Genomic DNA, 15,244 nt, shown 5'->3' on the forward strand with positions numbered 1-15,244 from the left:
GCAGAGAGCTTCACCCTCACATACCTCCTTAAGTGGAGTTGTCCAGGTACCCCCCATTTTCACCTCCTGCATCCTGTATCACTTCTGCAAGGACAAAGGCAATATTTAGACAATCCTGGAACTTACAACACTCTGCCTCTCTGCCCCAAATGGATCAAGAACAATATGATTGGGATTTGGACCATTTGTTTGGCAACAATAGTAACCCTGAACAACATGTCTCACTCCCATGGGATCACCATCCAACACCTCCCTTCTCCCCTCCATTCCTGAACTTTACCGTCTTCACAATCCCTCCACAAGCACAGGAAGCACTCAATGCCTGTGGTGCCACCCATTAGGTGGCATGAGGCAAAAGTCACACTGAACAAAGACTGGTCCAGGCACTCCCTCCTTCATTCATATCATGGCCATCTGCACAGTTACTGTGTGCATACACAATATAAAAAGGCTCCTGGAGAGCATCCAGAGAAGAGCCATGAGGATGGTGAAGGGTCTGGAGGGGAAGCCTTATGAGGAGTGGCTGAGGTCACTTGGTCTGTTCAGCCTGGAGGAGACTGAAGAGAGACCTCACCACAGTCTGCAACTTCCTCATGTGGGGAAGAGATGGGTACGATCTCCTCACTCTCATGACCAGTGACAGGACTCAAGGAAACAGCATGAAGCTGAGTCAGGGAAAGTTTAGGCCAGATATCAAGAAGGGGTTTTTCACCCAGAGGGTGGTCAGGCACTGGAACAGGCTCCCCGGGGAAGTGGTCATGGCACCAAGCCTGACAGAGTTCAAGAAGCATTTGAACAACACTCTCAGGAATATGGTGTGATTTTTGGGGTGTCATTGGCAGGGCAGGAGCTGGAGTCAATCCTAATGTGCCTCTTCCAACTCACCAGATTCTATGATTCTATGGAGGGATCATGGCCAGTTTGCCTGCTGGGTCAGTAGCACTGACTGCACCATAGAACAGGCGCTTACCTTCCTGATTTACAGCATTCTTAACTATCTTCTTGCCTTTCAGGGCCCTGTCATTCTCATTCAATGCTCTGTCTGAAAAGAGATCAGAGGATAAAAAGAGATGAGGGAACTGCAGTCCCTCAGGAGCACAGTCCATGGCTTCTGCCCCTCCCCAGCACAGGCCACTGCTCTGTGCAGCCCAGGGCTCAGAGCACACCTTCCCTCTGCACGTTAAGTTCTGCTGAGCTGTCAGCAAAAGCCCTGCTTGAAATTGCTTTGTACACGCATTTCAGAGGACATCATAGCCTTGCCTGCTATTTCCCACCCCTAGAGCAGTGACTGCCTATTCCCCAGGGGCTGCTGGCTGCACTGCACAGAGGTGCACTAACTCCCCTGCCTGATGTTCCCATTCCATTCTGCAACAAAATAAAGGATTTTATTTTCTGCATCTCGTGTCCAAATGGACAACCTTTATCTATGAACCTGATTTCTCTCTTGCCTGAACTGTGTGTTTTCCTCCTTTCTACTTTAACTCAGGTGAAAAATAAGCCTCCTTTTCCAATACCCATGTCTATGTATATGGAAACAGTTACACAAGTGATGACACAATCCTGCAGTGCACCACACCTTCACCATCAGCTACACAATCCATTTCTTCAGATGAAAGAACGCTGTTCCATACCCACTACAATACATGCAGGAAGAATAAACAGCAAACCCCAGGGTCTTCTGAATTTTTTTGAGTTTCTTTTTCCTTATTGTCATCATTGGTGATTTTTTTTTCCTTTATAGGAAAGACTTCTGCCTTCTCCAATCCCTTATTATCAGCCACTTGTGGAAATGGTGGAAGAGTTAGTGAGTGAATGAATCACTATTGCAAAAGACTGGGAAAAAAAACTGAGATTTTTTTTTCTCAAGTTGAACAATAATGTTCAATTTCACTAGCCCTTTGGAGTTAAAAGAACTTCTAGGAAAAATACAGGTCCCAGAACTTCCTTGAAATTTACACTGACTGGACTAAGAAAACAAAACTGGAGCTTTGCTTAACTGCCTGATGAATGCAGTCAACAGACTTTCTTAAAGCATAAAGTGAGTGGAAGATACAGCAGGCTTTGTACCTCAGAGAAGCAAATTTCTGGATGAAGTATCTCCCAAATATGAATTTCGCAAGCTGGTAAGCATTCCAGCTCTAAATTGGTGCGCTAAGGCTCTTATCTTTCCTCCATGCTTAGTTTTCCCCATAGATGGCAAAAGCAGCATCATTATCATCATATCAAGAGGGGAGGTGAAGCCCCAAGAAGTGTTTGCTCTGTGCTGTTTACCAAACACAGCTTCCAGATCTTTCTTATTTCTCCTCTACTGATCTACTCATCAACATTTACTGTTCCTAAGGCAACAGGTTCTTCTAAGCCAACAGGGGAATGGCAAACTCTATACTCAGAACATGCTAATATGGCTTGGACTACAAAAGGCCACGTGCAAAATTATTTTCCCTCTTCATATTCCTCTGTTTTAGGGCTCCATCTCACTTGTTACCTGCTTCAGGCTCTTCATTCTTACAATGAACAGCATGTGAACACACAGCTGCAAAAAACCAGAAATCCTTTTGGAGGCGGCACAATAGTCTGCAAAATATACAACTCAGCCCTAAAGCAAGAACTTCATTATAACACTTTTTAAAGATACTCCTGAGAACCACTATGTTATGCCACTTTAAGGACTCACAATTAATTTCAACTTCAACTTCCCTCCAGCAACCACTCAACGTGCCAGACCGTGACCAACATTGTTTATATCTATGCCTACAACTTTATGAAAGTCTTGCTGATGTAGATCTATTGGTAAAGCTGCACAGATCTGCCATAAAGAGACAGAGATATCTGAGAAAATAATCTGCAACTACTTTTTTTACTTCATCTGTGTTGAACTAACACCGTAACTTTAAGCGCTTCCTCTTTGCAGACCTTAAAGAATCTTTAACAGAAACATTCTAAAGCAAATTTAAGTGCAGTACCAAAATGAGGTTTTTGGTGGGGGGGGGGAGGGGAGTTTATTGGGGTTTTTTTCCTACCCATCCTCCTTGTTTTCTCACTTTCAGATACATCCATAGTCTCAACTTCAGCAGGCTCTGAACCATGGGCTACAACCACAGCTTTAACAAATGTAAGGTACCACATGAAGGCGCTGTGAGCTCAACACCAGAACAGTCCAAGAGGGCACTGATGGCAGGAGCTCTGGCCATTCCCCACTAAAACACTGTTTGAGCTGGGAACAGAACATTTCTTAAGAATCTTCCCCCGGTTTTCCCCATCTGTTTGCCTTGGGGGCTAATTTCGTTTGGTTCCTAAAAACAGACCACAGTCCTGGCAACAAAACTCCTATATGTTAAAGCTAGAATGTGATAGCCAAATTCACCCCTAAGAAAGAGGCACGGACTGAGGGAGTTGTCCCCTTCCCTAGCTGCTCACTGTATAAAGTGATTTCCACACCCCAACACACAAGAAGCCAGAAAACAGCGCAATCTTGCAGCAAATTAAGGAAGTAAAAAAACCCCAAAACACTCCAACAAACCACTAAGAAAAAAAAGAAAACAAAAAATCCACAACCAACCAAACAAAACCCCCCCAAATTAAAAAAAAAAAAAAAACCCTCAATGCAAATTAGAATGGACAGCAGAAGCCCAGGCAGAGATCTGGACAGGAAGAGAGGCATGACAGATTGCCCTACAGTGTTCACTTTTCCAGCCCTCAACCTGAGGTCAGCCCCAATTCTCTGTTGTTAGAAAGGTAATTCACCTCCAAAGACAGATGCTGACCAGGAAAATCTCAGGCCACTAACTTTGCCAGCCCCACTAACACATTCACTAGGTGCAGGTCCCTATAATCATCCAATATTGGACCTCAAGTGAGATTCTGACTCTGCATGTGTACACTTTGAAAACCAATTCAAAAGCTCAGACCCTGCAAAAAAGGAAAGAGCAAATCAGACTCCTTGCTCCAACCAGGAGCAGGTGTTTAGAAACATTAATACCCCAATACAGGTTTCTTACCTCCCTCTGAGTTAGATTGTTGTTGGCTGTTCCCAGGGTAAAGTTGCTCATGCTCTCCTATAAAGAAATTTATTTGTTTTAGAAAGTATGTATTAGTGACCTGGAAACAAATAACTACACTCAAAGAAAACTTACTCTTTTACCTCTCCAATGAAAGATTACACTGGGTCCACATGCAACTGACAAGCCCAGACCAAGCACCAGTCTGATTTCCACACATTTGTGACACTATCTTACCTGAGCCATTCACTGGACTCTTATTCTGAGCAGTATTTCTTCTTGTTCCAAGTTTAATTATACCTGCACACAAATAGAATATTTGGAGAAATTACAATGTTTTGCTCCTTTGGAAGCTTGTTGACAGCCTCCATCCATTCCATCCCCCTCTCCAACCCCCAAACTAAAAAATAATACACTTCACTGAAAACATGAAACTGAATACTTGACTTGGAGGAAGAACAAAAAATGAAAGTGTTTTGAGGGAAAGACAGTCAGCGAGACATCAACAGAATGGGTCTCCTGTGACAGCAAGTCAGAACACATCTAATCAAATCTAAGGTGGAGCTTAACAATTTCTGATTATATGTCTTGTACTTAAACCAGCAAGCTTCTGCTGTTTGATTATACCTGTGCAATGCTTATCCTACCAAGGTATAACAGGTTTATTTTCTTGCATGTTCAAACCCTTATTGTTTCAAGAGAATTAACTGAATTGTTTTGATTATAAGTGATGGCCAGTTTTAAGTGACATTCTTTGTGTGGTAACTCCAAGAGCAGTGCTATTTAAAAACACCAACATGAACAAGGACTCAGAAGGCACTTTCAGAAAGTTTGCAGATGACATCAAACTGGGGAGAGTAGGGGACATGCTGGAAAGCAGGCTTGCCACTCAAACAGACTTCAACAACCTGGAGAAACATGCTGGCAGAAAAGGTGTGCTATTCAAAGGCAAATGAAGTCCTGAATCTCTTAAGTCAGCCCATGGACCACCAGGGGCTGGGCTCTGCCTAGGAAGAGCTAGGAGGAAACAGCTGCTAGGAAACAGCTCTGCAGGAAAGGACCTGAAAGCATGAACAAGCTCAACATTACACAGAAAAATGTGCCCTTGCCATACAAGGCTTCCAAATACCGGGCTGTGTTAGCAGAAGGGCAGTCAGCCCGTCAACACAAATAATTCCTCCACTCTATTTGATATTTGGGACACCACATGTGGAGTATTCGCTCTAGTTTTAGTCTCCCAATTAATCTAGAAACACCATGTTTCTGAAGTTAGTCCAGCAAATGTCCATCACGATGTCTAGGGGCAGGAGCTGTGCAAGGAGGTGCTGAGAGAACTGGGTTTGTTCAGCTTCAAGAAGGATAATAGGATGATGGCTCACTGCAGTCTACAAGTAACTACAGAAAACAAAGGAAACCCCTCTCAAGAAAAACCAGGAGGCAATGGCTACCACATGCCAACGGGCTATCCCTAACGGAAATAAGGACAATATCCTTCCCTACAAGAGTGATTCAGCACTTCAACATGTGCTGAAAGAGGCTGAAAAATTCCCACCCTTGGAACTATTTAAAGTTTGACTGGACAAGGCCTTAAGTAACCTGATCTAGCTTTGAAGTCGATCATCCTTTGAGCAGCAAGTTGGATGAAACTTCCAGAGATATCTTCCCATCTAGTTTATTTTATGATTCCATGCCAACAGAAACTAAATGGACAATGAACAGGAAAGCAAAGGTCCACATGCAATATATATCTATTTATGACCTGATCAGAATATCATCAATTAGTCCTTCCCAGATGGGAGATGCCTCTTCACCCTGCAGCCACCTCCAAGTGGTGGCCCCATCTGGAAGTCAACATGAATCTTCCATGCAGAGCACGCATAGAATGAAGAAATATATTCCTGTTTGGGACTCTCTCCAACACAAGTAGAAAAGATGGTGTGCCCCTCTTTTTCAAGTCAGAAGACTATTTAACACAGAAATCCAAAACCATGGCAGAAAAAGATACAGAGTGATAGCCTATAATTACTATATCTGATTAAACTGTCAGATTTACAAAAAAATACTTGAATTCAGTGTAGGGATGGATCCAAAAACAAATACAGAGCTCCAAGATGATGGCAACACAATCTGTCAGGAGGCACAGAAGGTCCCATTTATCAGTTGACCACACTGAGTTGTCAGATTGGACTCAACATATATCATTGATATTCAGATCTGGTACAAGCCTGTCCCAACAGTAAATGGGATCTTGAGGGCAGTTTTAAAATGCTCTCAAAAAAGGCTGTCAAAACACACTCAGGTAAGGACGGGAGAGGCTACAAATACTTGGTAAGTAAAAACACACTGTAAATCAAACACCCAGTCTGAAGAAGACCTATGCAAATACAAATTGCAGTGTTTCCTAGGATTCAGAGCCCAGTATCAGAATGCAAGAAAGTCCAGTACATAATTTCCTTCAAATCTATTCATTTTTGCCCAAATTGGACTTGTTTCTTCTACTGAATTTACAAAACACTTGATGGTCAGAAATTTTCACACATTCTACAGAACCTTAGATGAGTATAATCTGGAAGCACATAAAGCTCAGTTAAGAAGTGTTATGCATACCTTTCCTGCGCAGGAATTCTAGGATTACCACTAGGACAATAGATGCAGTAAGGAGGCCAGCCCATATAAGAATATTTCTATGTCGTTTGTGAGAACTGTCTCCTTAAAAAAAAAAAAAAATTTTTTTAAAAAGAAATCATACTGGTTAGTTAGAAAGTAAATGTATGATACACTAGTTCAGTAGAGCTATAACCCCAAATATGTTTTATAGCTTTATAGTTTTATTTTTAAAGAAGTAACCTCAATAAATTATTGCACCAGAGTCAGTTATTAGCAAAACCCTGAGCCATCTGCAGGATAGTTACATATTAAGTACCTCATTTCAGTGAAGGCCCATCACCACTTGAAAGGCAATGGCTATTCCAGTTCTTGGCCTATGAAAGGGTGAGCCAGATTTCAAGCAAATGAAATTTCAGCAAATATCTTGTATTGGGTTTGCATTGCAAGGTTTTGATGGTTTCTGTGAGAAGATGCCAGAAGCTTCTCCCATGTCAGATAGAGCTAATGCCAAGCTGGATCTGCTGCTGGCCAAGGCAGAGCCCATCAGTGACTGTGTCTGGGATAACACTTCTAAGAAAAGGGAAAAACTGCTGGACAACAGCAAAGGGGAGAGGGGAGTGACAATATGTGAGGGAATCTGCCCAACACACACCAAGGTCAGTGCAGAAGGAGATGCAGGTGCTGGAGCAGGGATTCCCCTGCAGCCCCTGGAGGTCCCCACATCAGACCAGGTGGTGCCCAGAGGAGGCTGTGACCCCATGGGAAGCCCACACTGCAGCAGCCTCCTGGCAGGACCTGTGGCCCCATGGAGAGAGGAGCCCACCCTGGAGCAGCTTTGCTGGCAGGACTTGTGACCCTGTGGGGAAGCCACACTGGAGCAGTTCATGAAGAACTGTGGGAAGAACTCATGTTGGAGAAGTCCATGGAGACTGTCTCCTGTGGGAGGGAGCCCACACTGGTTCAGGGGAGAGTGTGAGGAGGCCTCCCCCGAGAGGAAGGACAAGGTGTACTGAGCTGACTCAAGCCCCATTCCCCATCCCCCTGTGCTTCTCAGGGACACCTGCTCAGGTAATGATATTGGGAGCAAAGTTGAGTCTGGGAAGAAAGGAGGGGTTTCAGGGAGGTGTTTTAAATTTGCTCTTGTTTCTCATTATCCTGCTCTGATTTTGACTGGCAATAAATTAAACTCATTTTCCCAAAGCCTAGTCTGTTTTCCCTGTGACAGTAATGGCCAAATGACCTCTCTCCGTCCTTGCCTCAACCTATGAGGCTTTTATCATATGCTCTCCTTCCTGCCCCACAGAGGGGGAGTGACAGATCAGCCTGAAGGGCACCTGGCAGCCAGCCAAGGTCAACGCACCACATGCCTCCCATCTAACAAGTTTCTCCAGTAAAGGAAGAATTCTGTACTAGTAAACCATGGCCATTACTTTTGCACAGAAATGAAAGCTTTTGTCAGTAAGGGACTGCCTTAGGCACCCTACAAACCAGATGGCTCCAAACATATTCTCACTTTGTATTTAAAGAAACCCTAAAAATTCAAGCCTTAGCTGAAGGCTGTCCCAAAGCAATAAGCAACAGGAGGAAAATTCTCTTTTCTATCTCATGAAGGAAATTCTCTATCTCCATGAAGGAGGAAGGAACTGTGCTCATTGACTCATGCACATGCTAGAAGAGAAATTATTTTATCTTATGGCTGCTAGATGACTCATTTGAAATGGCTGAATAGTTTCACTCCAATCCATGGAGAGCAGTACAAAGAGGACAAGTTCCTAGCATTAGTTACATAAGACCAGAAGGTTCAGAAGAGATCTGCTAAGACCTTCTAATCTTTATTATTACTCAATCAAGTCACAGTTAAAGGTTTTATTCTGTGGAGATCCCTGCAAAAAGTATCTTTCCAGGGGGATCAAACTGTCATCCTCATACTTTTCACAAACTTTATACATGCTTTTAGCCAACAAATCACTTCTGGTGCTTTTTTACACTTTAAATTCAACTTCCTGGGAAGTCAGGAGAAACCTTATAAAGGCCATGCTGCTTCCCAAACAAACCTCTCAGACCTGTGTTTGCAACATGAGACATTTATTACCTTTTCCTTCTGGAAGGCATTGAATCAAAGAGATTTCGGAGCTCCTTTCTGTTTGTGAATATTTAATGATACATGTAGCGCTGGTGGTAATATCAACATTCTTCAAAGGGATGGAAAGCTCCTGGTTCCGATAACTGTGTGGATTGTTACTGAGCTTCCAAGTGTAATTCAGAGACCCATGGAAATTTGCTGTACAGTTTAATACAAGTTCACCATCACTGCTGTTGCAATTTATTTCAGGTTTTGGAAGGGAATCTAGAAGGAGAGAAAACATTCTGTATTACTTTCGTTTCTAAATTCCTTTTACTAGTTTCTAAAACATTCTAATTATGTTAGTTATTACTTTATAAACTATATAGAATTTCAGCACAGGACAAGGGCTGGAGTAAAAAAAGCAGCAGGAGAGTGCATAGACAAAAGTGTGGGGGTATGTGCACACATGCCTGAGAGAGAAATGTGTTTCTGAAAGTGATCTGTAAACCTGTCTGGGGTTCTCCCATTCCTAGTCCAAGAGTCCTCGTGGTTCACCATCCACAGGACTGATAGACCCACTGGTCACATATTTCCCAAAGACTACTAATGAGGCTGAGTAGATCTGCACAGGATGATGCCACAGATGTTCAGGCATGTGTAATAAGCCCGCAGGAATATCTTTAATAGATACATAATGCCTGGGATTACCTGGTCAGCTTGTCCAAAGAGTTTCATTGTCTACCTGAAAGTGCAGTGTCCCATCTACACATGTTCTAGAAGTCATCCCAAGGTGAGTAATGATGGGCACACAAATGAGATGCCACCTTTGAAAATTTGTTCAAAGTCGCTAAGCAACTTAAAAATAGAGACAAAGAACAGCCCCCTCTGTTTATGTTTGCTTTCTTGGCAAATATACAAAGCCCTTTCTGAACATTTTAAAGCGAATAGTGGTTTACATTCTTTATGCAGTTCTTCCAGTACTTACCTAACACAACAAGTACGAAGTCTAAGCATTGTTCTTTCATAGAATCCCAGTACACTAACTCATATGTGCCAGCATCATCCTTCTCCAAGTTCACTATAGTCAAGGATCCATTCTCCATAAGTACAGTCCTGTTGCCGAGACGATTAAAATATGTCGGTTTGGTTTGAACATCCCATTCAACCACTTTATCCTTGTTTTTCTTCCAGACAGCTTCCACTATTTTTCGGTCTATTTGTACTGGAAAAGTAAAATTTTCTCCCACAATGCCAATTATTTCCTTATAGTAGCCATGTGCTATAGGGGGGAAGAAAGAAAAAGTTACTTCAACAGTTGTTTTATAAAACACTGCTTGACTAATGCCCTATTCAATATCAGATACATTCAAATTTAGGTTAGAAGCACATCACAAAGTTGCAAACTAAGGTACACATCAGTTAAGAATTACCCAAACCCAGGCTGTCAGCACAATTGTATGACAGGCACAGCAAAGGAATCCAGTTTCCACATTCTGGTCCCAGGCAGAATAATTGCCCCAGTGATCTTCCCTATCCTAAGCCCCTCTATCCTCAGTACTTTCCCTCTGTTCACTTGAATTAGGCTTCCTGCCCATGATCTGGTGAAAAATATTAAATGAAGAATTGTCACCACGAAAATCTGTTTTAGGATCTTGTTGCAGAGAACCCACACTGAAGTTCCTGCTGATCCAATAAACTGTAGTTTTTCCAGTATGAAAATATTCACAGTTAATAAAAAGCACATTTCTGACGCAAAACTGTTACTGAGTTCAAAGCACCTGAAGTCACGGGGGTATTAGGGATTTCCCTTGAAATGTCACTTAAGCAAGTTTATTTCACAGCCAGTATGTGTGAAACAGCAACCCATCCTCTGAGATCTTGCAGAGTTGTCAGCAAGAATGAAGCTGTTCAGAAACCTCAACTGATCTCAGCTTTGAATCAATTACATTCTGCTAAAAATACCCAGGCATTCAATATAAATAAATAAACCACAACAGAAGAGAGATAAGAGATTTCCCCCTAATTTTCATTGGAAACAGCTACATTTGTGAGAAAAAAAACCCTCATACTGATCTAACAGAAAAAAATCCTTCTGTGGGGAAGGGACCACACCTTTTAACCATCAGCATCTCTGTGTCTCTGCTTCAGTCTTCAGCAATCACCTCCCACTTCTAAATAGCTCCAAATGGCTCTAGAACAATTGCAAGATCTCTGCCGCGGCAGACAGGAATAGACAAAACCACTTTGGTATTGAATTCTAGTTACAGTTGCATTTAGGAGTCGATTTTGGTCCACAGTAGCTGGTAACTTTTTAATTCTGTGTTGAAGGAAGGGCATGGTTAAGACACAAACGAGGTCTCACATTAAGGCAGGATTCCCAATCTGTACCATGTAAAACTTCCCTTTAACCAGTTGCTATACATGGTGAAACAAATATTTCAGATGTCTACTCCTCAAGCCAACTGGTTCCAAGTGACAGCTAGTATTCTGGGTTTTATCTTTTTTTATTTATTCCTAAATGGCATCAGTTTAAGGCTACACCAATTCCTGGCAGACAGAACGTCAGCTAGGCCTTCCTCTCCCACTGGCAAAGGACAGTGCTTGTCAGCCCTTCTGCCACACCATAGAAACACAGACTTTTCTCTGACAGCACAACGAACACAAGCAATACAAACACACTTCCGTGGGCTTGGCTAGAGAACTGCACACACGTCTCCTCCATGCCTTACCTTGTATGGAATACCCAATTTGTTTGCAATTTACCCATGGAAGCACTCTTCTCTTGCCACTGGAGTTGCAACTTGTTTGCACCTACACGGTCACCTTTTCCAGGCACAGGGATTGTAGAAGTAACCAAGGTAAGCTATCAACACCCACATCTTGTCAACACAACCTATCTGCCTTCTTTGTATTCTACCCTGTTCAGGCAGATTTAAACATTCTACTTGAGCATCTCTTTCCACCTATCTCAAGTAATGATTTCCAGAAGAAAAAAGAACTCAGGAACTCCAGACTTTGTGTCTGGAGACCACAAGATTGCAAGACGCTGGGTAGGGTGGAACACCGTTTTGATCTGACAAAGCCTGGAGTCTTGTTAGAGACCTTTGTTTCGTAAAGACAATTTCCAGGAGTGCATATTCCTCAAGAAGTCATCCCTCGCTGCCTAAGAACCTATGGTATTCCTCGTATAGAGAAAACCTCCCTGCTCTTCCCACTGTGAAATTCTGCCTCTAGGTAGCTTTGGCTCACAAAGCAGGCTGTGGTGGCTTGACATCAGCATAAGCCAAGCCAGAGTGGCTGTTGGCAAAAGCCTCCAGAAGGGACAGCAGCTGCTTGCTGGGCCCTGAGAACACAAGCAAGGACAGCCACCACTGCTCAGCCAACCACAAGAAACTTCCTACATCTGGGTGTTGATCCAGGTAAATGCTCCATGTCTTTGCTCTCTTTCAGTAAGCCGTAAGTGCTAGGCTGGAGTTATGAGAGAAATGTTGTGGCTTCTTCAAGCCCAGGAGTGAGACTGAAGGAAAGCAGAGCTGAAAAAACCCTACACTTTCTCTCCACAGGTTCTGCATGGCACAGGGGGGCACTGCTGCCTTCAGCACACTCTCTTCTTGTTGGCTGGTGGAACAAAGTCTTGGCACCAAGGAGCTGATGAGCTCCTCCCAAGGGCATTCAGGGCTCCCAGCAGCAGGACAAGAAAAAAATTACTCCTCAAGGATAACAGTCATCTCCTCCCACCTTAGAACTCCAGTCTCTGGGTTTATTTCTGTGTTTCACTGTTCTAGTGAAAATGTGAAGAAGTCTCCCACTCAGTGCCATCAGCTTCCTTTTTTCAAAGAAATCATACAGAAATATTGCATAAGCTCATAATCACACATCTTTGAGCTTCTGAAAAAGCATGTGTCATCATGTTTTCTGAATTCCTGAGAAACCCTTCCCCATGTTTTCTACTTCATTTTAAATGGAAATATATTTCCTATTTCACAGTAGTGAGCAAAGAGGGAGAAGTGACAATCAAACACTCTCTCACATACTCTTTTTGGAAGGCTAGAACTGCCTTTTCTTTCATTTCTCTGCCTTCGTCCTCTCTTCTTGTTGTAGCCTATTATTCTGAGATAAATTTCACACAACAAAATGTGCTGTGCTAAGGCCTCCAGTAGCCTCTGCAGAAACCATCAGACTGCTGGCTACTGTGTCTCCTAAAACCCACTCCAAATTCCTCCTTATCCCAAGTGTTTGTGTTCCTTCCTTCCAGTCAAATCACATGCTCAAAGTGGCACAATAAAGAGGAGCGAACATTGCGTGAGCAAAGCCTTTTCTGCAAACCCACCATCTCACCTTGTCTACATCATCTTCTGCTCTTGCCTTCTCCAGCAGCCAGACTCACACATCCCAGTGCTGTACTCTAGTTTTAATACTCCCCAGACTAATTCTGACTCTTTCAGCATTTTAGCAGGCTAAAGGCTGCTAAAATGCTGAAAGATTCAGTTCAGACTAAGTAGAACTTAATTCTCCATTTACCAGCAATAAATGCTTCATTACTGTATTTGTCTACCTGGTTTGACTTGCTTCACTATTTTTCTTGGAGCTGACATACAGCCTAGTTATTTTGGAGAACATCTGTAAGCTAAGCCCTTTTTATTTTTAATGCTATCATTAGTATTTTTGGTCTCAAATACCTATTCGATATGCATACAGATATATATTAGGTCTATACAGGCAGCAGCTAGGTTCTCCTATTACCATTAAGACACTAACATTCCACCAACTGAAAATGGGTGGAAAAGCCTTTACTAAGTAGTTTATGGCAAGGAAATATTTGCTTCAGGAGTAGGACTTTATAAAGAGTAGATTTTTCTTTTAACTGTTGTAACTTCCCAACTACCCCCCTCTCTTCAGCTTTTTTAGAATTTTGAATTCCCCCAGCAACTGTAACCACAGACAATTATACTCCCTCCTAACCCTGAAAACCACCAGGTGCATAAAACCCTGAAATAAATGTTCAGTCCAGAAGGACTATGAGAATATTCACCAAATAGTCCTCTGAATTCCCCCACAGGACACAAACACAACCCACTTCCCAAACTCCAGAAAGAAAGCACCTGGAGCCATGGTGTAAAAGCACAGACAAAAGCTACAGCCAGGAGAGAGAGAGCACAGATGACCATAAGCTGTAGCAGCAGCCCAGGCTCTTGCAAGACAAAATCAGATTTGTGCAGGAATGAATGCAAATCCTACATGTAACATCCAAATCAGAGGTGTTCTCCTGCACACTGCAGCACGTTCAGAGAGGTGTGTGTTGTTCTCCAGGACAATATGGGGCTGCATCTACAGAGCTCTACACATCAGCAAAGGCAGACCCAAGGGTGGCACCTACCAACAGGCCTGGGTCCCTCCCTACCACAAAATGCATACCTTCAGTCATATCCCTTAGTAAGGGCCCAAAAACAGGCAGCATTCCTGTGTAGAGGCTGCCCAGTCATTTTTAAACTATGCTGGTGACCAAAAGCATGGGGATGACTTACCAATTCCTCCTTCTCCCTTTTTTTGTCTGCCTGTTCCTGCAGTGGAATAGGCATGCAGAGAGTACAATCTGCTGACAGATTGTACTTCACACACATCCCCACTCCAGCTAAAGAAACAACAAAAATACCCAGAGAAGGACTGCAATTCCCGGATGTGACTCACTGTGGAACACCAGTGCTCGCGCATGGAATGTGAGCGAAATGTGGAAGAGCGAGAGTGAGAGCGGGGGGGGGGGCAGGCACTGATCTCTTCTCTGTGGTGACTAGTGACAGGACCCAAGAGAATGGCCTGAAGCTGAGTCAGGGGAGGTTTAGGTGGGATATTAGAAAAAGGTTCTTCACCCAGAGGGTGGTTGGGCACTGGAACAGGCCAGGGAGGGAGAGGACTGGGAATCACCACTTTTAGCACTGGTAAACTATTATGAAGGATTATTGAATCCTGCAGATTAGTAATTATTATGATTATTTACAGTCTCTAGGCTTTGCTTAGGGACAGCACTGACTTGCATTTAAGCCTGCCTTGAACTATAAAAAAAGCAGCTGTTTGAAAGCAGTCCAGAGACACTGGACCAGGTTTCCCAGAGAATGGATGCCCCATCCCTGGCAGTGTTCAAGGCCAGTCTGGATGGCACTCTGAGCAATCTGGTCTAGTGGAAGGTGTCCCTGCCCATGGCAGAGGGTTGGAACTGGATGATCATTAAGGTCTCCTCCAACCCAAACCATGATTCCAAATCCTCTGGATTTTATTCCCAGCATCCAGACAGTAGCACTTCCTGTGCTGTACAAGCACACCTTCATGTAGGGTCTGTGCTCAATGGCACTGGGAAAAGAATCTGTCTTGGTAACTCTTTCCTTCAATCAAGTTCATTTTCTGCCAGATCATCTTTGCAGTTCTACTTATAAAGGATGGCACAAACTGATGCCATAGACAGGAACTGTTCCCAGCCTGTGGCAACACCAGCTTAAAAAGACTCCAAATTACAACCTCTGTCTCTTACAAACCCTGTATCACCCAGCCAGCCCACTGCCACACTGTCACACATGGCCAA

At 43.2% G+C, this 15,244-nt stretch overlaps 1 protein-coding gene across 4 annotated transcripts in view; it reads right to left on the minus strand.

Annotated features, from left to right (window-relative positions):
• The window catches only part of CD58 (CD58 molecule), a 46,453-nt gene that overhangs the window by 26,862 nt on the left and 4,347 nt on the right, over positions 1-15,244 (minus strand). For 3 of the 4 annotated variants that reach the window (XM_059838076.1, XM_059838075.1, XM_059838077.1), the window contains exons 2-9: positions 9,656-9,949; positions 8,698-8,952; positions 6,606-6,707; positions 4,236-4,298; positions 3,999-4,055; positions 2,486-2,533; positions 971-1,042; positions 25-84 (exon numbers count right to left, since the gene is read on the minus strand). In XM_059838076.1, the coding sequence (XP_059694059.1) occupies positions 29-84; positions 971-1,042; positions 2,486-2,533; positions 3,999-4,055; positions 4,236-4,298; positions 6,606-6,707; positions 8,698-8,952; positions 9,656-9,949 (947 nt within the window). In that variant the 3' untranslated portion in view covers positions 25-28. The remainder of the gene's footprint in view (positions 1-24; positions 85-970; positions 1,043-2,485; positions 2,534-3,998; positions 4,056-4,235; positions 4,299-6,605; positions 6,708-8,697; positions 8,953-9,655; positions 9,950-15,244) is intronic. The other variant, XM_059838078.1, reaches the window with a different exon arrangement.

The sequence above is a fragment of the Haemorhous mexicanus genome, chromosome 2 (genome assembly GCF_027477595.1).
Source record: "Haemorhous mexicanus isolate bHaeMex1 chromosome 2, bHaeMex1.pri, whole genome shotgun sequence".
Classification (NCBI taxonomy): Eukaryota; Metazoa; Chordata; class Aves; order Passeriformes; family Fringillidae; genus Haemorhous; species Haemorhous mexicanus.